Below are 14324 nucleotides of genomic sequence, written 5' to 3' on the forward strand. Positions count from 1 at the left end.
ATGGAAACCGACTGAAGGAGACGATTAACAGAAAGAGGAAAATGTTGGGAGCGAGAAAAAAGGTCTTACGAGCAAGGAAGACGGTCTGAAGACGCTGTAGGGTCGCCGGAAAGCCGAAACGCAGGGTCGCCGGCGAAAGGAGGAGCAGCGGGATGTCTGGAAACGAGGAGGTCGAAGTGCGGCGAAGAGCAGGGGTCGGGAGCTTTATATGGGCGACCGCCATCAATTTCCACCGTCCGATGCAGGTCACTCGTCAGGAGGAGGAGGGATCTTCGGAGTGACGCCACCGCCATCGACGCCATCGCCACGCCGGGAATGGACTTTCTCACTTACCGTGCGCAGCGCACGTGATGGGTAGTTGGGGAGAGCATCGGACATGGATTCCAAGAAAACACAAGGCACGGACAAGATGCCGCCGAACGGACGAACATCCTTATGCCTGCCCGAGCGGCCCAATGCAGCGATCATTGCTCAGTCAGATCGGCAGTCCAGTCAGTCGGATTTCGCTTCCTTCGACTAGACTCGAGGGGAAGGCAAGTGATCCGGTGGTAAGAGCCCGGGACCCCCTAACGAGGGGTCAACGCCACGTGGAGGTCAAATGGCCAAGTAGCCCGCCGGAGAAGAGTGAGCCGACCGGACTTGGAAGAAATGGATAAGACCGATCGGCCGACCAAGGGACATTCGGTAATAAAAGGCGCCCCGACCGGGTAGGGGTTCCGACGCTCTGTCGAAACAGTAGTTAAGAGCCGAGCGGAAGAACCAGGAGAAAATGACACTGCTAACAGTTTCTACATAGCGCCTACTGGAAATTTCCCCAGCACACCAATGTCAACGGCAGGCCGGACGCGAGGTTAGTGTCGTCCGGGCAGCGTGTAAAAGGAGGAGGGGCAGGCCGGACGCGAGGTGAGGGTCGTCCGACCAGCGCGTAAAAGGAGGAGGGGCCGGCCGGCCGGACTCCCTGTCCAGCCGGTCGGACGCCCCGGATTATGAGCAGTAAAGAATGGGGAACATCTTCTGACAGCCGTCAAGTCATATGGCTAGGCCATACTCCTAGTCTGACAACGGGGTGTCCTGTTGCCCCATCGAAGGCGCAATGGGACTGTTGCAGTATGGCGTCAGGTAAGCTCTCTGACAGGTGCATACCGGGGTATGGGCTGCAGACACGTATGCACCTCGGTGGACGTGCATTAGTTCATTCACCGCTCTATATAAAGAACCTCTTACTTGAGCGTCGGAGGGTCGCCGCCGGGAACTCCTTCCCGGCCCGACTTCTATGCAGGATCACCGGAGCTTCGGAGGCCTGCGCCATCGACTAGGAAAGCGCTACGTGCCCAGCGTCCTTTGATTCGGCGATTCGGACAGGATCAACTCCTAAGTGAATTCAGAAAATATGATAATGGTACATAGTGATATCCGTTTAGAACAATATTAAAATAATTTCAATTAAATTGAAGTGATATTCATTAAGTTAAAATACTTATAACTACAGTGGTTATATTGTTAAAATAAACGTATTTTTAAAAGAAAAATTAAAAAATATTTTTTTTTCCAAAATTGAGTGCTTTTTAATAATAATAAAAATATAGGGTTCCTTTTTAATTTTTGCCATTTTTTATGGCTTCTCATTATTTTATTTTTAAATTCTTTTTTTCTTCTTAAACTAGAAGGGAGATATATCAAGATAATAAAATAATTATTAAGAGTTGGCAATTTAATGATCTATTTTTAATTTAAATATATAAAACTCTTTTTGCTTCAATATAAGTTGTTTTCTGTAATAGGAATTCAGGTTATTTTCTTTTAATTGTTTTTTTCTTTATTCTCTTAGAAAAAAGTCTTTGAAATCACATCTCAAATGAAGGGACTTAAAGGAAATAAAATAGAATAGAACAAAAACTACAAAGCAAATACATAAAGCAGTTTCTTAATGGTTTAATCTGTAAAATACACTACTTCAAAAGGGTTAAAATACAAATTTAGAGCTGCTTCTCTCCCACACAAAATACACGCTGAAGAGTTACAATAAGCTGCTGGAGGAACCCTTCATTGTCACCATAATCTCATCATCAAGGAGCTTCTTCTAATCCAAATTTCTCAAGAATTGCAGTTGTTTCTGGTCTCGCACTGCATTTTGGGACACTTCAATCATCAAACTGACAGAATTTTCTTAAACACAAGGAGAAAAATAATTGACTAATAGGTGCATGAACAAGTTCATGGGTATTGCTCGTTGTTTCTTGTTGTTGTACGAGGTTTCATGGTCAAATCTATTTATAATCTTTTACCTTCCAGGTCTCAGAATCTTGAATGATCCTGGGTTTGTAAGATCAACGACTGTTGAACCGGCACGGCCAGAAGGAAGAACTCCACCATCATAAACGTAGGCACAATGTTGCCAAAGGTTTTCGAAATCTTTGATGCTAACACTGCTGGGTTGTCCGCTAAGATTGGCACTTGTGAGAGCTAGAGCACTTCCGGAACCACGAGCAATGCTTCTGATAAACTCGAAGTCTGGCACACGAACACCGATACTGTCTAAACCGGGATTTAGAGACTTCTCCAAAATGCTAGAATCACCTGAGAAACACAAAAAGGATTCAATTGGAGAAGGCTGAATCATGTCCTAGTGGATGTAAAGTACCAAAATTGGGCGTCGCACCTCGCTTAAGAACAAGAGTGACAGGTCCAGGAAGGAGGCTATAGAGCAAATCATGAGGTAGGTGGTCGACAATGGCAAAGCGGGATATATCGGATACATCACCAACAGAAATTGCTAGAGGACTTGTCTGCTTACGTCCTTTGATCTCATATATTCTATTGACTGCTTCTGAAGAGCTGACAAAAATGCAATTTCAAAGGTCGAAATGAATACTGAAGAAAATATAGGAAGAAATGTAAAACAACAGCAATTTTTTTTTTTTAAGGAAAAACAGTTTCAACAGAGTAATTTGTGACACAATCAAGTTCCCATTGTGCTGAAGAACTTGAGTTGACTAGCCATGAGCTGCTTTAGCTTGTTATATACATGATGTACTTGTGTAAGATCATATACAAAGAAGAATCGCAATCAGACTCAATTATAGAGGCTAAATCAGAAAGTGTAAAAAGTGAAATTAGAATATATATGTTCTAGGTCATTTCTGACAACAAAATCTAGTGTTATCTATTGGACAGAAATAGGAGGGAAAAGGAAGAAGTAAAACCATCAATTTTGTTTTGACTACGAAGAAAATAAGGAGTAGAAATGTGGGAATTCCATCTGAATCTTCTATTTCCTTTATACCCCAATTGGGTGAAAATGAACGGAATTTAAGCATCTGATAAACACAAATGAACCAGTGATATTATTTGCTACTTACGTTTCCATCCAAAGAAACAAGATGAACACAACATAAATGATGGACTAAACATCTCTACATCAACCAACAAACCGCAAAAAATTCATCTCTCATGTGCATTTAACACACCAATGCAGAATCTTGTACCTTTAAATCCTTTACTATTTTCAAAGTGACATTTTTCTATATTTGTCATCAACAACAATTCTTAATGTTCCAAGGAACTGTCAGTTGATACAGACTAAAAGGGAAGCATGAATACACTGCAGATAATTCATATGTAAATTATCACCCTCCTATCACTGACACAGTATTTCACTTCCAATGAAGTGGTAGGCCTTTGGCCTTCATCTTCTCATCATTTTCATTCTCTCATTCATTATATAACTGCAGTTTTTTTTAAATGTCATAGATTCTCTCATTAATTTGCCTTCCGGCTAAAAGTAACATTCCAAATTATTTCATTGGTAATATATACATTGTGTATTCCCCTTTTCCTGGTTCAAGTTCAACTCTGAGAAATTTCAACACATAAACGAAGACAAACATATAGCAAATCATCAAAATATAAAACTACTAAGAACTCTGAGTGTTCAAGACGAGTTGAAATCAGGAATATTTCAAGACCTAAAAATAGCAGGCAAACAAAAGAACTAGAAAAACTAAATGAACTCTCTGCAGTTCAAAGGGTGTACGAGCCTCGTTCTGCTTACCAAGCATCACATGCGAATCCATAAAGAGTATCCGTGGGCACTGCAATAACTTGCTCAGCTTTGATTGCCTCAATTGCTTCTTCAACGTGAGCATCTGTTGCAGGAAGAACAGCTCCCGCCTTGCCTTCAGAGCGTTGCACAGAGTCCAGGCTTTGCGACATCCTACTCCAGATTGCACCAGCTAAACTACTCTTCTTCTGAGACACCAAACCGAAGCTGCTTATCTCAGCACACCTGAAACAATAGATTCTAATTGATCTTTGCAAAACTCCAATTTTGCAAATGCTCAATTGCATGTAAAATAGACGAAAAACAGGATGAGCATGCCCCCAAATTGTCGATTTTGTAAGAAGAGCACAAAGATTACTGTTTTTTCCCCTCATATGGATGAGAAACTACGCCAAAGAGTTCCTTTTCAAGAAAGCTGAAAAGGAGAGGAAGGGGAGAAACAGAGAGATTTGGTTCCAAGAGAACAGACCTGCGAGTGATCCGCTCGACGGCCGGGAAGGGGAAAAGAGGCAATCTTTCGAGCGTCTTCACGGAAGAATTCATAGCTCTCATCCGTGTCGCTGAAATCTAAATACTGGGAGTTGGGATACGAGTTCATCTCGCAGGAAAGCTCCCATAATCTAGGAAAGCATACGATCCGGCCATTCATTTGGCATCGAGCGGCGAGGAGAAGGTCCGCCCTCGAACCATCGAATGGGAATAGGGCTTCCCATGGAAGCGCCTGCGAATTGAGCAAGATAGAATTCTGGTTCGGTTCGACTCAAATTTGGGTTGGTATATATTTCGGCACACTAGGGTTTACGCTACCCTTTATGCTGCAATGGCAGAATCGATCTCCAGGTCGCTGAGGGACGGATGTTTGGAAGGCGAACACGCCCCCGCCCTGACGATCGAGGACTCCCTCGCTTCCTCTCTCGGTTCCAGCGTCTTCGATCACTTCCTCGCCCACCTCGTTTCCCAAATCGCCGCCGGTAAATCTCAAGCACGGTCAGCACTACTTCTCAAGAAAAAAAGTTCGATCTTTTTATGGATTTTTCATCGTCGGCCACTGATTGTACGGATTGTTTGCGGCAGCGGCTTGGTGCTCGTTGCTTTTAATCGAAGCCCGGCTTTCTACTTGGAGTTGCTGAGGCGCAAGGGAGTAGACGCACAGCATGTGGATAAACGGTATGTGTGCTTGCGGAAGGCCTTTCCTTTATCTTTTCTCGCTTCTTGCCGTCGTAATGTGACTTGAAACTTTGCTCTGGAACGATGTGGCAGCGTGCGGATTTTGGACTGCTACTCCGACCCTCTTGGTTGGAAGAAGCGAGTTCCGCCATTGAAGACTGCTCAAAACCTCCCGGTGAAGGCAAATGTCGCCTGTTTCAGCGATGCGAGGGACACTAACAAGTTGATGGCTTCAATTCTTGACCTTGGAAAAGGTACTTCATACAGTGAGCTTGATGCAACTTCCTGCAATGTTCTTAATCTGGTTTATCTATTGACAGAGTTTGTTGGGCAAGACAAGTCTCGGTTTGCAGTCGCCATTGATCTGGTATGCAGTATTCCTAATCTGATCTTGTAATCAAAAACTGTTTCAGTGACCAAACTTTATTACTACCAGAAATATAATCATTTATGTTGCATTTGGTTCCTTTTGAAGTTAAGTTACATTAGATTTTTCTCCCTGTTTATGTCATTACTTCATGCCCCACTAGTTTGAGTTCTTATTCCTTCTTCCTTCCATCGATCAATCTTTCAGCTAACCATTTTCAGGTTAGTAGTTTGTTGCGATACACTTCATTACCAACCGTCGCCGGCCTACTTAATAAGCTTCGCAGCAATGGTATTGTGACATTTTCCCTTCTTTCTTCCTTATCATGTAGAGTAACTCGAGGATGAGAAATTTCTTTTTTCATTTTGTTGAATCAACACTTTATTCCATCTATTGCAGATCAAACATCCTGTATTGTTTGGTTAATCCATTCAGACCTCCATGAACAAAGGGTCTCCGCAGCCCTTGCGTATGTGTCTACTATGGTTGCTAGCATACAACCGATAGCACAGTGCACCGACGAACAAACAAGCCAACAAAACTCGGTATGGCTCGGGAAGAATTCCGATAAAGCAAAACTCCATGTACGACTTAAACGTCGAAATGGGAGAGTGAAGCTACTCGTAAGCTCGAATCGTGTTTTGAAGTTTGTTCCGTTTCCCCTTGTAGAAGTATGTCTTTAGTCGATCAATTTCCAGGCAGAAGAACTACATCTAGATCAAGTTGGTGTTAAGTTTACAGCCGTAGGTGCTCAAAATTCTAATGTCGCGAAAAGCCTTTTGCCAAAGGTTTCCTCGAAACTTCTGTTTGTAGGCTCAACTGATTGGTTTTGATGTAAATTGTTCATCCCTTCGCCTGACAGGTACAATTCAATCTTCAGCTATCAGAGCAAGAACGCGTCGAAAGGGCAAAAGTTGTTCTTCCCTACGAACATCAAGGTATAAATCAGCATATATGTTGTGATAAAATTATTATAAGCCGATGCACTCAACACAAGTTTGTGGTAGGCAATGGTGAGGAAATACAGATTTATGATGGCCGGAGATCTCTCTCCGACAGCATCAGCATCAGCCAGCCATCTGTTGCTTCGCCTGTGATATCAGACACTCAGGTTGCCCCTGGGATAGGCGAAATACATTACGTGCGGGATTCGGACGACGAACAGCCTGATTCAGATGAGGATCCAGACGATGACTTGGATATATAAGCATGTTCTTGTACATTAGGATGTTTTATCTATTGAATATGTTCATAGGAGAGCTCATGCTACTCAGGTCCATTCGAATCAATACGCGATACTCGATTCGAACCGAACCGCGCGGCCTGCTCGCGGCCCTTTTGGCAACCACCACAACACTGGCTTCAATTGTTACTGCTAAACTTTTGCCCCTTTACAAAGATCACAAACATTAGCTACATGAAAAAAAAAAAATATATATATATATATATATATATATATATATATATATACAAATATTAATTATGGTCGGGTTCTTTGACGTCACAGGGAGGCATTGCCGACGTCAGCATGGTTCGGATCATCTGCCTCCTTCTCATCTCGCTCACGCTCTTCTCTCGGTTCTTCCCGTACGCCTCGAAGAACTCCTTGTTCTCCTTCTCCAGCTCACTCCACACTGCTTCTCGTGATATTCAAATTAATATTTTTATATTAAAAATAATTGTTTTTTAAATCAAGAAAATGTGTGTGTACACGTGGCGCACCTGTGGAAGTAATGACGGGGTTGACGTGGGCGTGGTGGGATAGGGCGTCGACGCACTCGTCCTTGTTCAGGTGGAAGAGCAGGCACTTCTCGATCAAGTGTTGCACCTGAAATTAATATAAACATATATAAAATATGAATATATACATATATGTTATGATTGAAATTATATTATATATATATATTTTTAAGAATAAAAGGAGAAGAAAAGTGAGAGAATAACCATGAGAATGTAGGAGGCAGATGAAGAGGAAGAAGAATCGGCCATGGAGGAGGAAGGATGGAGGAGGAAGGGAGGAAGACGAGGACAGTGATCGAGAAGGGTTTGTTTTAAAAGGAAACGAGAGAAGAGTGGGCCAGGGAGTCACGTGGGGGGAGAGGCAACCATTGGCGGAAAACGGGGAAATTGCCACGTAGGACGACGTACTGGCGGGGCCCGGTTTCACGTGGCCGGCGGGAGGCAGATTTGACTGGATGAGGTCGTCCGAGTGGTGATGGCTGCTGGTCGTCGTCGGTTATTCTCGTGGCGGCGCGCGTTTATTTCGAATTTTTGATATTGTGAGTGATCGATGTGTGAAGAGAGGAATGGCATGCGATTTTCGAAATGTAAGATGAGATATGGTTTCCAAAATGTCTCAAAAAGGACGTGTCGCAGTTGAAGTCTTTGAGTGTGTCTATAATTTGAAAGGGAAATTCTCTACAAAAGGAATGAATTTTGAGATGTCTTTGCTATTTGGTTTGATCATAGTAGGAAAGACATATAAGGCACAAATCGAATTAGAAATCAACATCAATTGCAAGTCTAGAAGTTACCAGGGGGAACTACAAACTAGAATGGGCCCAATTGCAGGACAGGCTAAAGTATAGGTCATTAAGACCTATGCTCCTATTTTATGGGACCCCATGAGTCTTAATATTCAAATATTATTCGTATTATTTTTTTAATTATTATTTTAATTTTATATAATCTCATATTCGTTCCCTCCCTTTAAATGATCATGCATCCTTGCCCTCCCTCGTCAGTGATTTCACTCCCTCATCGGCTCAGTGGCTCACCCTCCGGAGAGTTGTTTTTCCCATCTCCTCAAATATCCTCACCTCCCGGCCCCACGTAATTTTTTTACCTTTATATCCTTTCCTTATTCTCACATTCACGTTTTTTTTTAAAGTTTTGTTTCTTTTGTTTTTATTGGTTTTATTTTTTTAATCAGTTTTTTTTTATCAATTTTATTCTTTTTGAATAATTTATTTTTTATTATATGTTTATAATATTTTATTTATTATTTAGTAGTAGATTTTAAGAGTTATTATTTATAAAAATTTTTAAAAGTATAAATTTTAAAAATAATGTAGCACAAATGATGGACGCATGACATCTCTGACGTAAGAGGGGTGGGAGAAGGAGAAGAAATTTATAAAACTAAATAAAAATTAAAAAAATATATAAGTATTGATGAAAAAAATAATAAAAAAAATTAATTAAAAAATAAAATTAAATAGAATTAAAAAATAATAAGTAAAATTAATTAAAAAATAAAACTAAATAAAAATTAAATTAAATTAAAAAATATATAAGTATGGATGAAAAAATAATAAATAAAATTAATTTTAAAATAAAACTAAATAAAAATTAAATAAAATTGCAAAAAAAATAAAAAATAAAGGAAAAAAAGGATAGAAATGGTATTTAACCGGAAGAGAGAGATAGAGAGAGAGAGAGAGAGAGAGAGAGAGAGAGAGAGAGGAGGAGGGGTGTGGTGTTAGAGGGGTGGGAAAAATAATTTACCTCCCTCCTTAGTTATTTGACTCACAAAAGACGTCTATATCCTTCGTCATCTCCCTTCTCAATTTTGAATAAAAACTAGAAATTTCTTATCCATTGGCAAGGCATTAGTCAATGCTCTTCCTCTCCTCCATAATGAACTTTAGCAATTTAAGAAAAAATAAAAAATCAAAGTTAAATTCATTGCCTTCCCATTCTAATGCTGCAACTAATTATATGTTATTTAATATTTACTATAATTTATTATTTTTTCTTGGTATTGGTCACTGAAATAACTGTTCAATAATATTCTAGATGATTATTGTTCTTTGAGAACAATCCCTTAAATAATGTTTTTTTAATTTGAATTAATTATTTTTTTATAGATGCTTATTCTAATTATATTAAATAAAAATTAATATTTATTTGTTATTTTATTATTATATTTAGGTAAGTAATAATGTCAATATCATTAAATTGAAACAAATTTAAAATACAAGACATAAATTAGACAGTGTTATTTCTTTAATTTTAAGTATTTTATTTTGATAAAATATTAGGGAACTATATTTTCTTTTTCTTTTTCTATATATATATATATATATATATATATATATATATATATATATTTTTTTTTTTTTTTTTGCCTGATTCTTTTCTACGCTTTTGTGCTTGATAGAGACTCCTCCAATAAAAAAAATTATAAAAATCATAACGTTGGACGCCTCAAATCGTTTTGAGAGAAGGATGTTGGTTTTTTTTTTTTTTTTTTTTTCATTTTTTCATATTTTTTTTTAGCTCAGATTAAGTCAATTAGAGATTTTGTTAAAGGGTTTAGGATTAAACATAATATCAAGCTAAAAAAATTTAAAATAAAAAAAGTTCAGATATTCACGAAATATAGTATATAGTATTTAGGATGTGTAATTTTTTAATTTTTTAAGTTATGAGTTTACCATTTAGGATTTGGGATTTAAAGTTTAGTATTTACTATTTAGGATGCATAATGATCCTGTCCGAGAGTTGAGGCGATGGACATTGAGAGTATGTGACGCTCTTGTTGACCGTGCGTGGACTCCAAATAGGGTGAACTTGTAACCACAACAACGTCAGCGCCGAGCTAGGGAGGGGTTCCTCGGCGATGGTCCTCCGATGCTCAAGTCAGCCACCGGCGATGTGGGAGCAGAGAAAGAAGCGAATCAAAAGAAGTAGAGTAACAGTAGCTACAGTAATATTCGCATACCTCCGTTGAAGCTTGGCGCTCCTTATATATGGCTATAGAAGTGCGCGTGCACGTTTCTCGAGGCGTGCACGCTTATTGAAGCTTTTCTTGAAAAGACATGTCAGGAAAGTGTCCCTGACACCATACCTCAATGACCCGAGCATATCTCTGACATGACAGTGGAAGCTTCTGTCGTACGATCCTCTGCCTAACCATGCCGCCAACCATGCCGTCTGTCGGGGGCATGAGTTCCCATAAGGATATTGGCTGATCCTTTTGTCCATTACTGGGCCGAGTGGGATAGTCGCTCAGCCAGTCAGCCATCCGGACGATCCTGTGTTTGAGCCGAGCGGAGTGCCCGCTCGGCCAACATTCCATTGTCCGAGCTCCGTTGTTGTGCCGAGTGGAGGAGATATATCTGAGTGTAACTGCTCGGTTGCGATCTCGTTCCGCCGATTCCGAGGTTCGATGTAAGTCCGTGCGGGATGGCCACTCCGTGCATGCTTCGGTGGCACATCTCTGAGCGTTGGAAGCTCGGTATACGATCGAGATGTGGTAACATTAGGTTGATCTCGGCCTGGCTATCCTTCACCCCGGTCGGCAAGTGGGTTGTCCGACCGGCTAGCGATACAGGGGCGTTGACCGCCTAGCCTTTGACTTTCACCATGGCAACGACCCTCTGAGGGGTGGGCCCTTATCACCGGATCACATGTCTCCCCCTCAAGTCTAGTTGAAGAAGGTTGCAAGTCCGACTGACAGGAGAAAAAGAAACATAAAGATCGGTTGGCCGATCGACCATCATATTGGTAGGACTCCGATCGGTTCGCCAAAGAGTGTCGGTCGGCCCCGAGACTGATCCTTGTAGCCGATCGGCGCCCCAAGTATTTACACTTGGGCTTTCTCCGTCAGTGTCCTCAGATGTGTGTGGTCAATGCTGACGTCACCAGAATCTCTTAGGAATTCGTGCAAATCACCCCCGTTAAGGCCAAGCATGCGCCCACGCCTGATAATTGCACCCATTAAATACGAACCAGTGAGGGAATGTCACGTGTCGCTATCGCAGTCGCCGCTTGCCCGAAGCGACAGGCTCTGACGCGATGTTTGGCGCAACCTTTTTTGCTCCTTTTGTAAGCTCTCTTCGATCTTTTGCAATTCTTTTGGATCCTTGCCTCTTTCCTGTGTTCGTTGTGCTTTCTGTCCATCTTTATTTCTATCGAAGTCTTGTTTTCCGGCCATGACCAGCTCTTCTCAGCCGTCTGACCTCGCTCCTGGTCTCTGGTACAGTACCATGGAGACCCGATTTGATGCGGATGATGCTGAGAACCTTAGGAATGTCTTCGATATCCCCTCTGATCATGATATAATCTTGGCCTCCCAGTTCGATCGACCAAATGACCCGTCGACCGACACTATCTGCCTTTTCCGAGACCAATTTGTGGTCGGTCTTCGATTCCCGATCCACCCCTTCATCATCGAAGTTTGTAACTATTTTCATGTTCCCCTTCCGCAACTCGTACCAAACTCTTTTTGTTTATTGTGCGGCATCGTAGTTTTGTTTCGACTACACGACATTCTCCTGACCCCGCGTGTCTTCCATTATTTTTATTATCCCAAGCAGTCTGAGATGGGGACTTTCCTCTTTCAGTCGTGGGTCGGGTTGGTCTTTTTTGACAAGATGCCTAGTTCCAACAAGCATTGGAAGGAGTATTTTTTCTTTTTACGTCTTCCCGAGTGTCCATGCTACTGAACGCGCTGGCAGGTCAGCTTGCCCCCTCAGCCCGATCTGAAGAAGTACAAGAGCCAGCCGGACTATCTTCACACAGTGACCATGCTGGCTGGCCAGAAATATGACATCTATAAGCTGCTGCTGGAAGGTGTCATGCACGTCTTCGGCTTGAGTCCGATTCGATCTCGACTCCTGCGCGACTTAGGTAAGAAACTTCTTGGGTTCTTTCCTTTGAGTCTAACTGATTTTCTTTTTTTCCTTTTGCAGCCCAAATTATGATGCCAGCACAGGTGGCCGACTACAGCAAGTTGAAAGATGTTGAGGTCGAGGCGGTCGCTGCAAAGGAGTTGGTGAGCCGCGACTTAGCGCCAGTCGGCTCCCATGAGGGCACACCTACTGGGGAGACGCCCGCTGTGGGCGAAGGCACCGCTGACCAGATGGCCAGCATTGAAGCAGCTAGTGACCTGCTCCCAACCCCCGAAACACAGCCCGCCGCTCGGACCAGAGGCTCCGAGTCTTCTGGTGAAGGAGTGCCCCTTGCTAGGCGCAAGAGGTGCCACACGAACAATCCATCCCGCTCCGCCACCTCGGTTGTGAGGGTCGCCGAGCGAGTCGACACCTCTTCTCCCGTGACCATCCCGGCAACGGCGGAGGTTACTTCATCCGACCGGACCCCGTCTCTGGCCGAGCTGCCACCAGAGACCCTTGCTGCCCAGCCAGTCATATTTGTGCCGCCGACCCAACGGAGACCATTGTGGTCCAGGATCGATCCTGCGTCCACTGCCGCACCTTCCGATTTGGTGGCCTCCTTCCAGTTGGACCCGAGGGTCGGCGATCCGTAACGGTGGTTCTCAACCTTCCAACAGAGGACTACCTCGAGCAATGCGCCCCCCCCCCCCCCCCATATCCCCAGGCACAAGATTTTGATCCGCGGGCTACTCACCGGCATTTGGGAGGAAGCGAGGGTCCGAGCGGCGACGATGTCACTAGGGGTGCTCGGCAACAACCACCTTCAGATGCCCACTGGGGCATGTATTTCATCAATTCATAATTTACCTCCGATCGGCACTCAAAATTTTCCTGTTTATCTGCAGTACTGGGTCGAAAGCGTGGCTATATGCTAGCGGCTCGCTTTTGTGGAGGACGAGCTGAAGAAGCTCAAGATCTCGGGCGGTGCCTCTTCCTCCCAGGGGCCATCGGTCGCCGAGTTAAAGGCCGATCTGAAGAAGGCCCAGAAGCTCCTTGAGGGCGAGCAGAAGAAGTTCGCCGATCAGGAAATCCGGCTGGACCAACTCGAGGCGCAGGTGAAAACTTATGACAAAAAGATCGAGCTGGCCACAACAAGGAAGAAACGAGTCATCACCGATCTGGAGCTAAAGAACCAGGAGGCTCGGCAACTCGCCTAGAAGCTCAAAAAAGTTGAAGACTTTCTAGTCGTCGAGCGGAGCAACTGCTCTACTGAGGAGGCTTCTCTTCAGGGGAAGCTCAAAGCTGCTAAGGATGCTTTGGAAGCCTCCCTGGCTCGGCACTGATGTTGTTATGGTTGTAAGTTCGCCTTATTCGGAGTCCACGTACGATCAACAAGAGTGTCACGTTCTCCCAGCGTCCATTGTCTCGACTCTCGGACAGGATCACATAATTTATTTATATTTTTTTTAGGATTTAGGATTTAGAATTTGAGATATAATATTTAAATTTTAGGATTTAAGGAAATTAAGATTTTTAAAATAAAAAATAAAAAAATAGAAAATAACGCTTGAGCAACTGTCCCACTGGGAGCGTATTAAAAGTAATGATGATATCACTATTTTATATATATTTAACGTGGACTATCTGACGCGATCAAAATCTAATATTTTTAATCTCTCTTATCTGCATGTATTAATTTTTCTCTCTTTTCTCTTAAATTAAAATAAATAAATTTTCTTTTCTTCTTAAATTAAAATAAAATTCTTGCTTCTGTCTCCTATGACTACATGCTACAATCACTATGATGCTGATTTTTAAAGGTGGTATTACTTCTATAGCGTGTAACATCTAATACATAATAACTGTTATAACATAGCAGTTAGTGCAGTGTTGTAGCAGCTACTACATATTGTAGCAGCTATGACTGCTATAAGAGCATCCACATTAGATATCCTATTCAAATATTTTATCTTAAATTTTGGATAGAGTAACTAAATTTTTTTTACATCAGCTACTCTATCTATCCCCTAAATTATGCATTTTAAACAGTACTTCTCTAAATTTAGGGAATGAATTTCATTCCCTAAACATTATAGAGTAGAGAAAAGAA

At 42.2% G+C, this 14324-nt stretch overlaps 3 protein-coding genes across 4 annotated transcripts; 1 reads left to right on the plus strand and 2 right to left on the minus strand.

Annotated features, from left to right (window-relative positions):
* Positions 1 to 1865: 1865 nt before the first annotated feature.
* LOC122006758 (yrdC domain-containing protein, mitochondrial-like) lies at positions 1866 to 4879 on the minus strand. The gene is made up of 5 exons (XM_042562371.1): positions 4530 to 4879; positions 4052 to 4285; positions 2660 to 2835; positions 2286 to 2577; positions 1866 to 2124 (listed from the first exon to the last, which is right to left on the minus strand). Exons 1-5 carry the CDS (start codon positions 4610 to 4612, stop codon positions 2067 to 2069), a joined length of 843 nt encoding a protein of 280 aa, XP_042418305.1. The 5' UTR covers positions 4613 to 4879; the 3' UTR covers positions 1866 to 2066.
* LOC122006757 (elongator complex protein 5-like) lies at positions 4823 to 6867 on the plus strand. Its single transcript, XM_042562370.1, has 9 exons — positions 4823 to 5047; positions 5135 to 5227; positions 5321 to 5481; positions 5548 to 5594; positions 5816 to 5885; positions 5994 to 6217; positions 6293 to 6382; positions 6457 to 6532; positions 6602 to 6867. The coding sequence occupies exons 1-9, from the start codon at positions 4881 to 4883 to the stop codon at positions 6799 to 6801; spliced, it is 1128 nt and encodes a 375-aa protein (XP_042418304.1). The 5' UTR covers positions 4823 to 4880; the 3' UTR covers positions 6802 to 6867.
* LOC122006759 lies at positions 6847 to 7652 on the minus strand. 2 transcript variants are annotated; one of them, XM_042562373.1, is made up of 4 exons: positions 7539 to 7652; positions 7317 to 7422; positions 7100 to 7228; positions 6847 to 6983 (listed from the first exon to the last, which is right to left on the minus strand). In XM_042562373.1, the coding sequence occupies exons 1-4, from the start codon at positions 7581 to 7583 to the stop codon at positions 6970 to 6972; spliced, it is 294 nt and encodes a 97-aa protein (XP_042418307.1). In that variant the 5' UTR covers positions 7584 to 7652; the 3' UTR covers positions 6847 to 6969. The 2 variants fall into 2 exon arrangements, with proteins under 2 accessions (XP_042418307.1, XP_042418306.1); XM_042562372.1 differs by lacking the exon at positions 6847 to 6983 and having other exon boundaries at positions 7024 to 7228.
* Between the last annotated feature and the right edge of the window lie 6672 nt (positions 7653 to 14324).

Source organism: Zingiber officinale, chromosome 7B (assembly GCF_018446385.1).
Source record: "Zingiber officinale cultivar Zhangliang chromosome 7B, Zo_v1.1, whole genome shotgun sequence".
In the NCBI taxonomy this organism is placed as follows: domain Eukaryota; kingdom Viridiplantae; phylum Streptophyta; class Magnoliopsida; order Zingiberales; family Zingiberaceae; genus Zingiber; species Zingiber officinale.

Excerpts from the sequence above, each read along its gene's own strand:
- LOC122006758 (XM_042562371.1), bottom strand. The coding sequence starts at position 4,612 with ATGAGAGCTATGAATTCTTCCGTGAAGACGCTCGAAAGATTGCCTCTT. Across the intron at positions 4,286-4,529 it reads GTCGAGCGGATCACTCGCAG|GTGTGCTGAGATAAGCAGCT; the intron begins GTCTGTTCTCTT and ends CTATTGTTTCAG. Across the intron at positions 2,125-2,285 it reads AAGATTCTGAGACCTGGAAG|TGCGAGACCAGAAACAACTG; the intron begins GTAAAAGATTAT and ends CCCAAAATGCAG.
- LOC122006757 (XM_042562370.1), top strand. The coding sequence starts at position 4,881 with ATGGCAGAATCGATCTCCAGGTCGCTGAGGGACGGATGTTTGGAAGGC. Across the intron at positions 5,048-5,134 it reads GCCGGTAAATCTCAAGCACG|CGGCTTGGTGCTCGTTGCTT; the intron begins GTCAGCACTACT and ends TGTTTGCGGCAG. Across the intron at positions 5,228-5,320 it reads GCACAGCATGTGGATAAACG|CGTGCGGATTTTGGACTGCT; the intron begins GTATGTGTGCTT and ends ACGATGTGGCAG.
- LOC122006759 (XM_042562372.1), bottom strand. The coding sequence starts at position 7,583 with ATGGCCGATTCTTCTTCCTCTTCATCTGCCTCCTACATTCTCATG. Across the intron at positions 7,423-7,538 it reads CTGCCTCCTACATTCTCATG|GTGCAACACTTGATCGAGAA; the intron begins GTTATTCTCTCA and ends TATTAATTTCAG. Across the intron at positions 7,229-7,316 it reads CCCCGTCATTACTTCCACAG|TGTGGAGTGAGCTGGAGAAG; the intron begins GTGCGCCACGTG and ends CACGAGAAGCAG.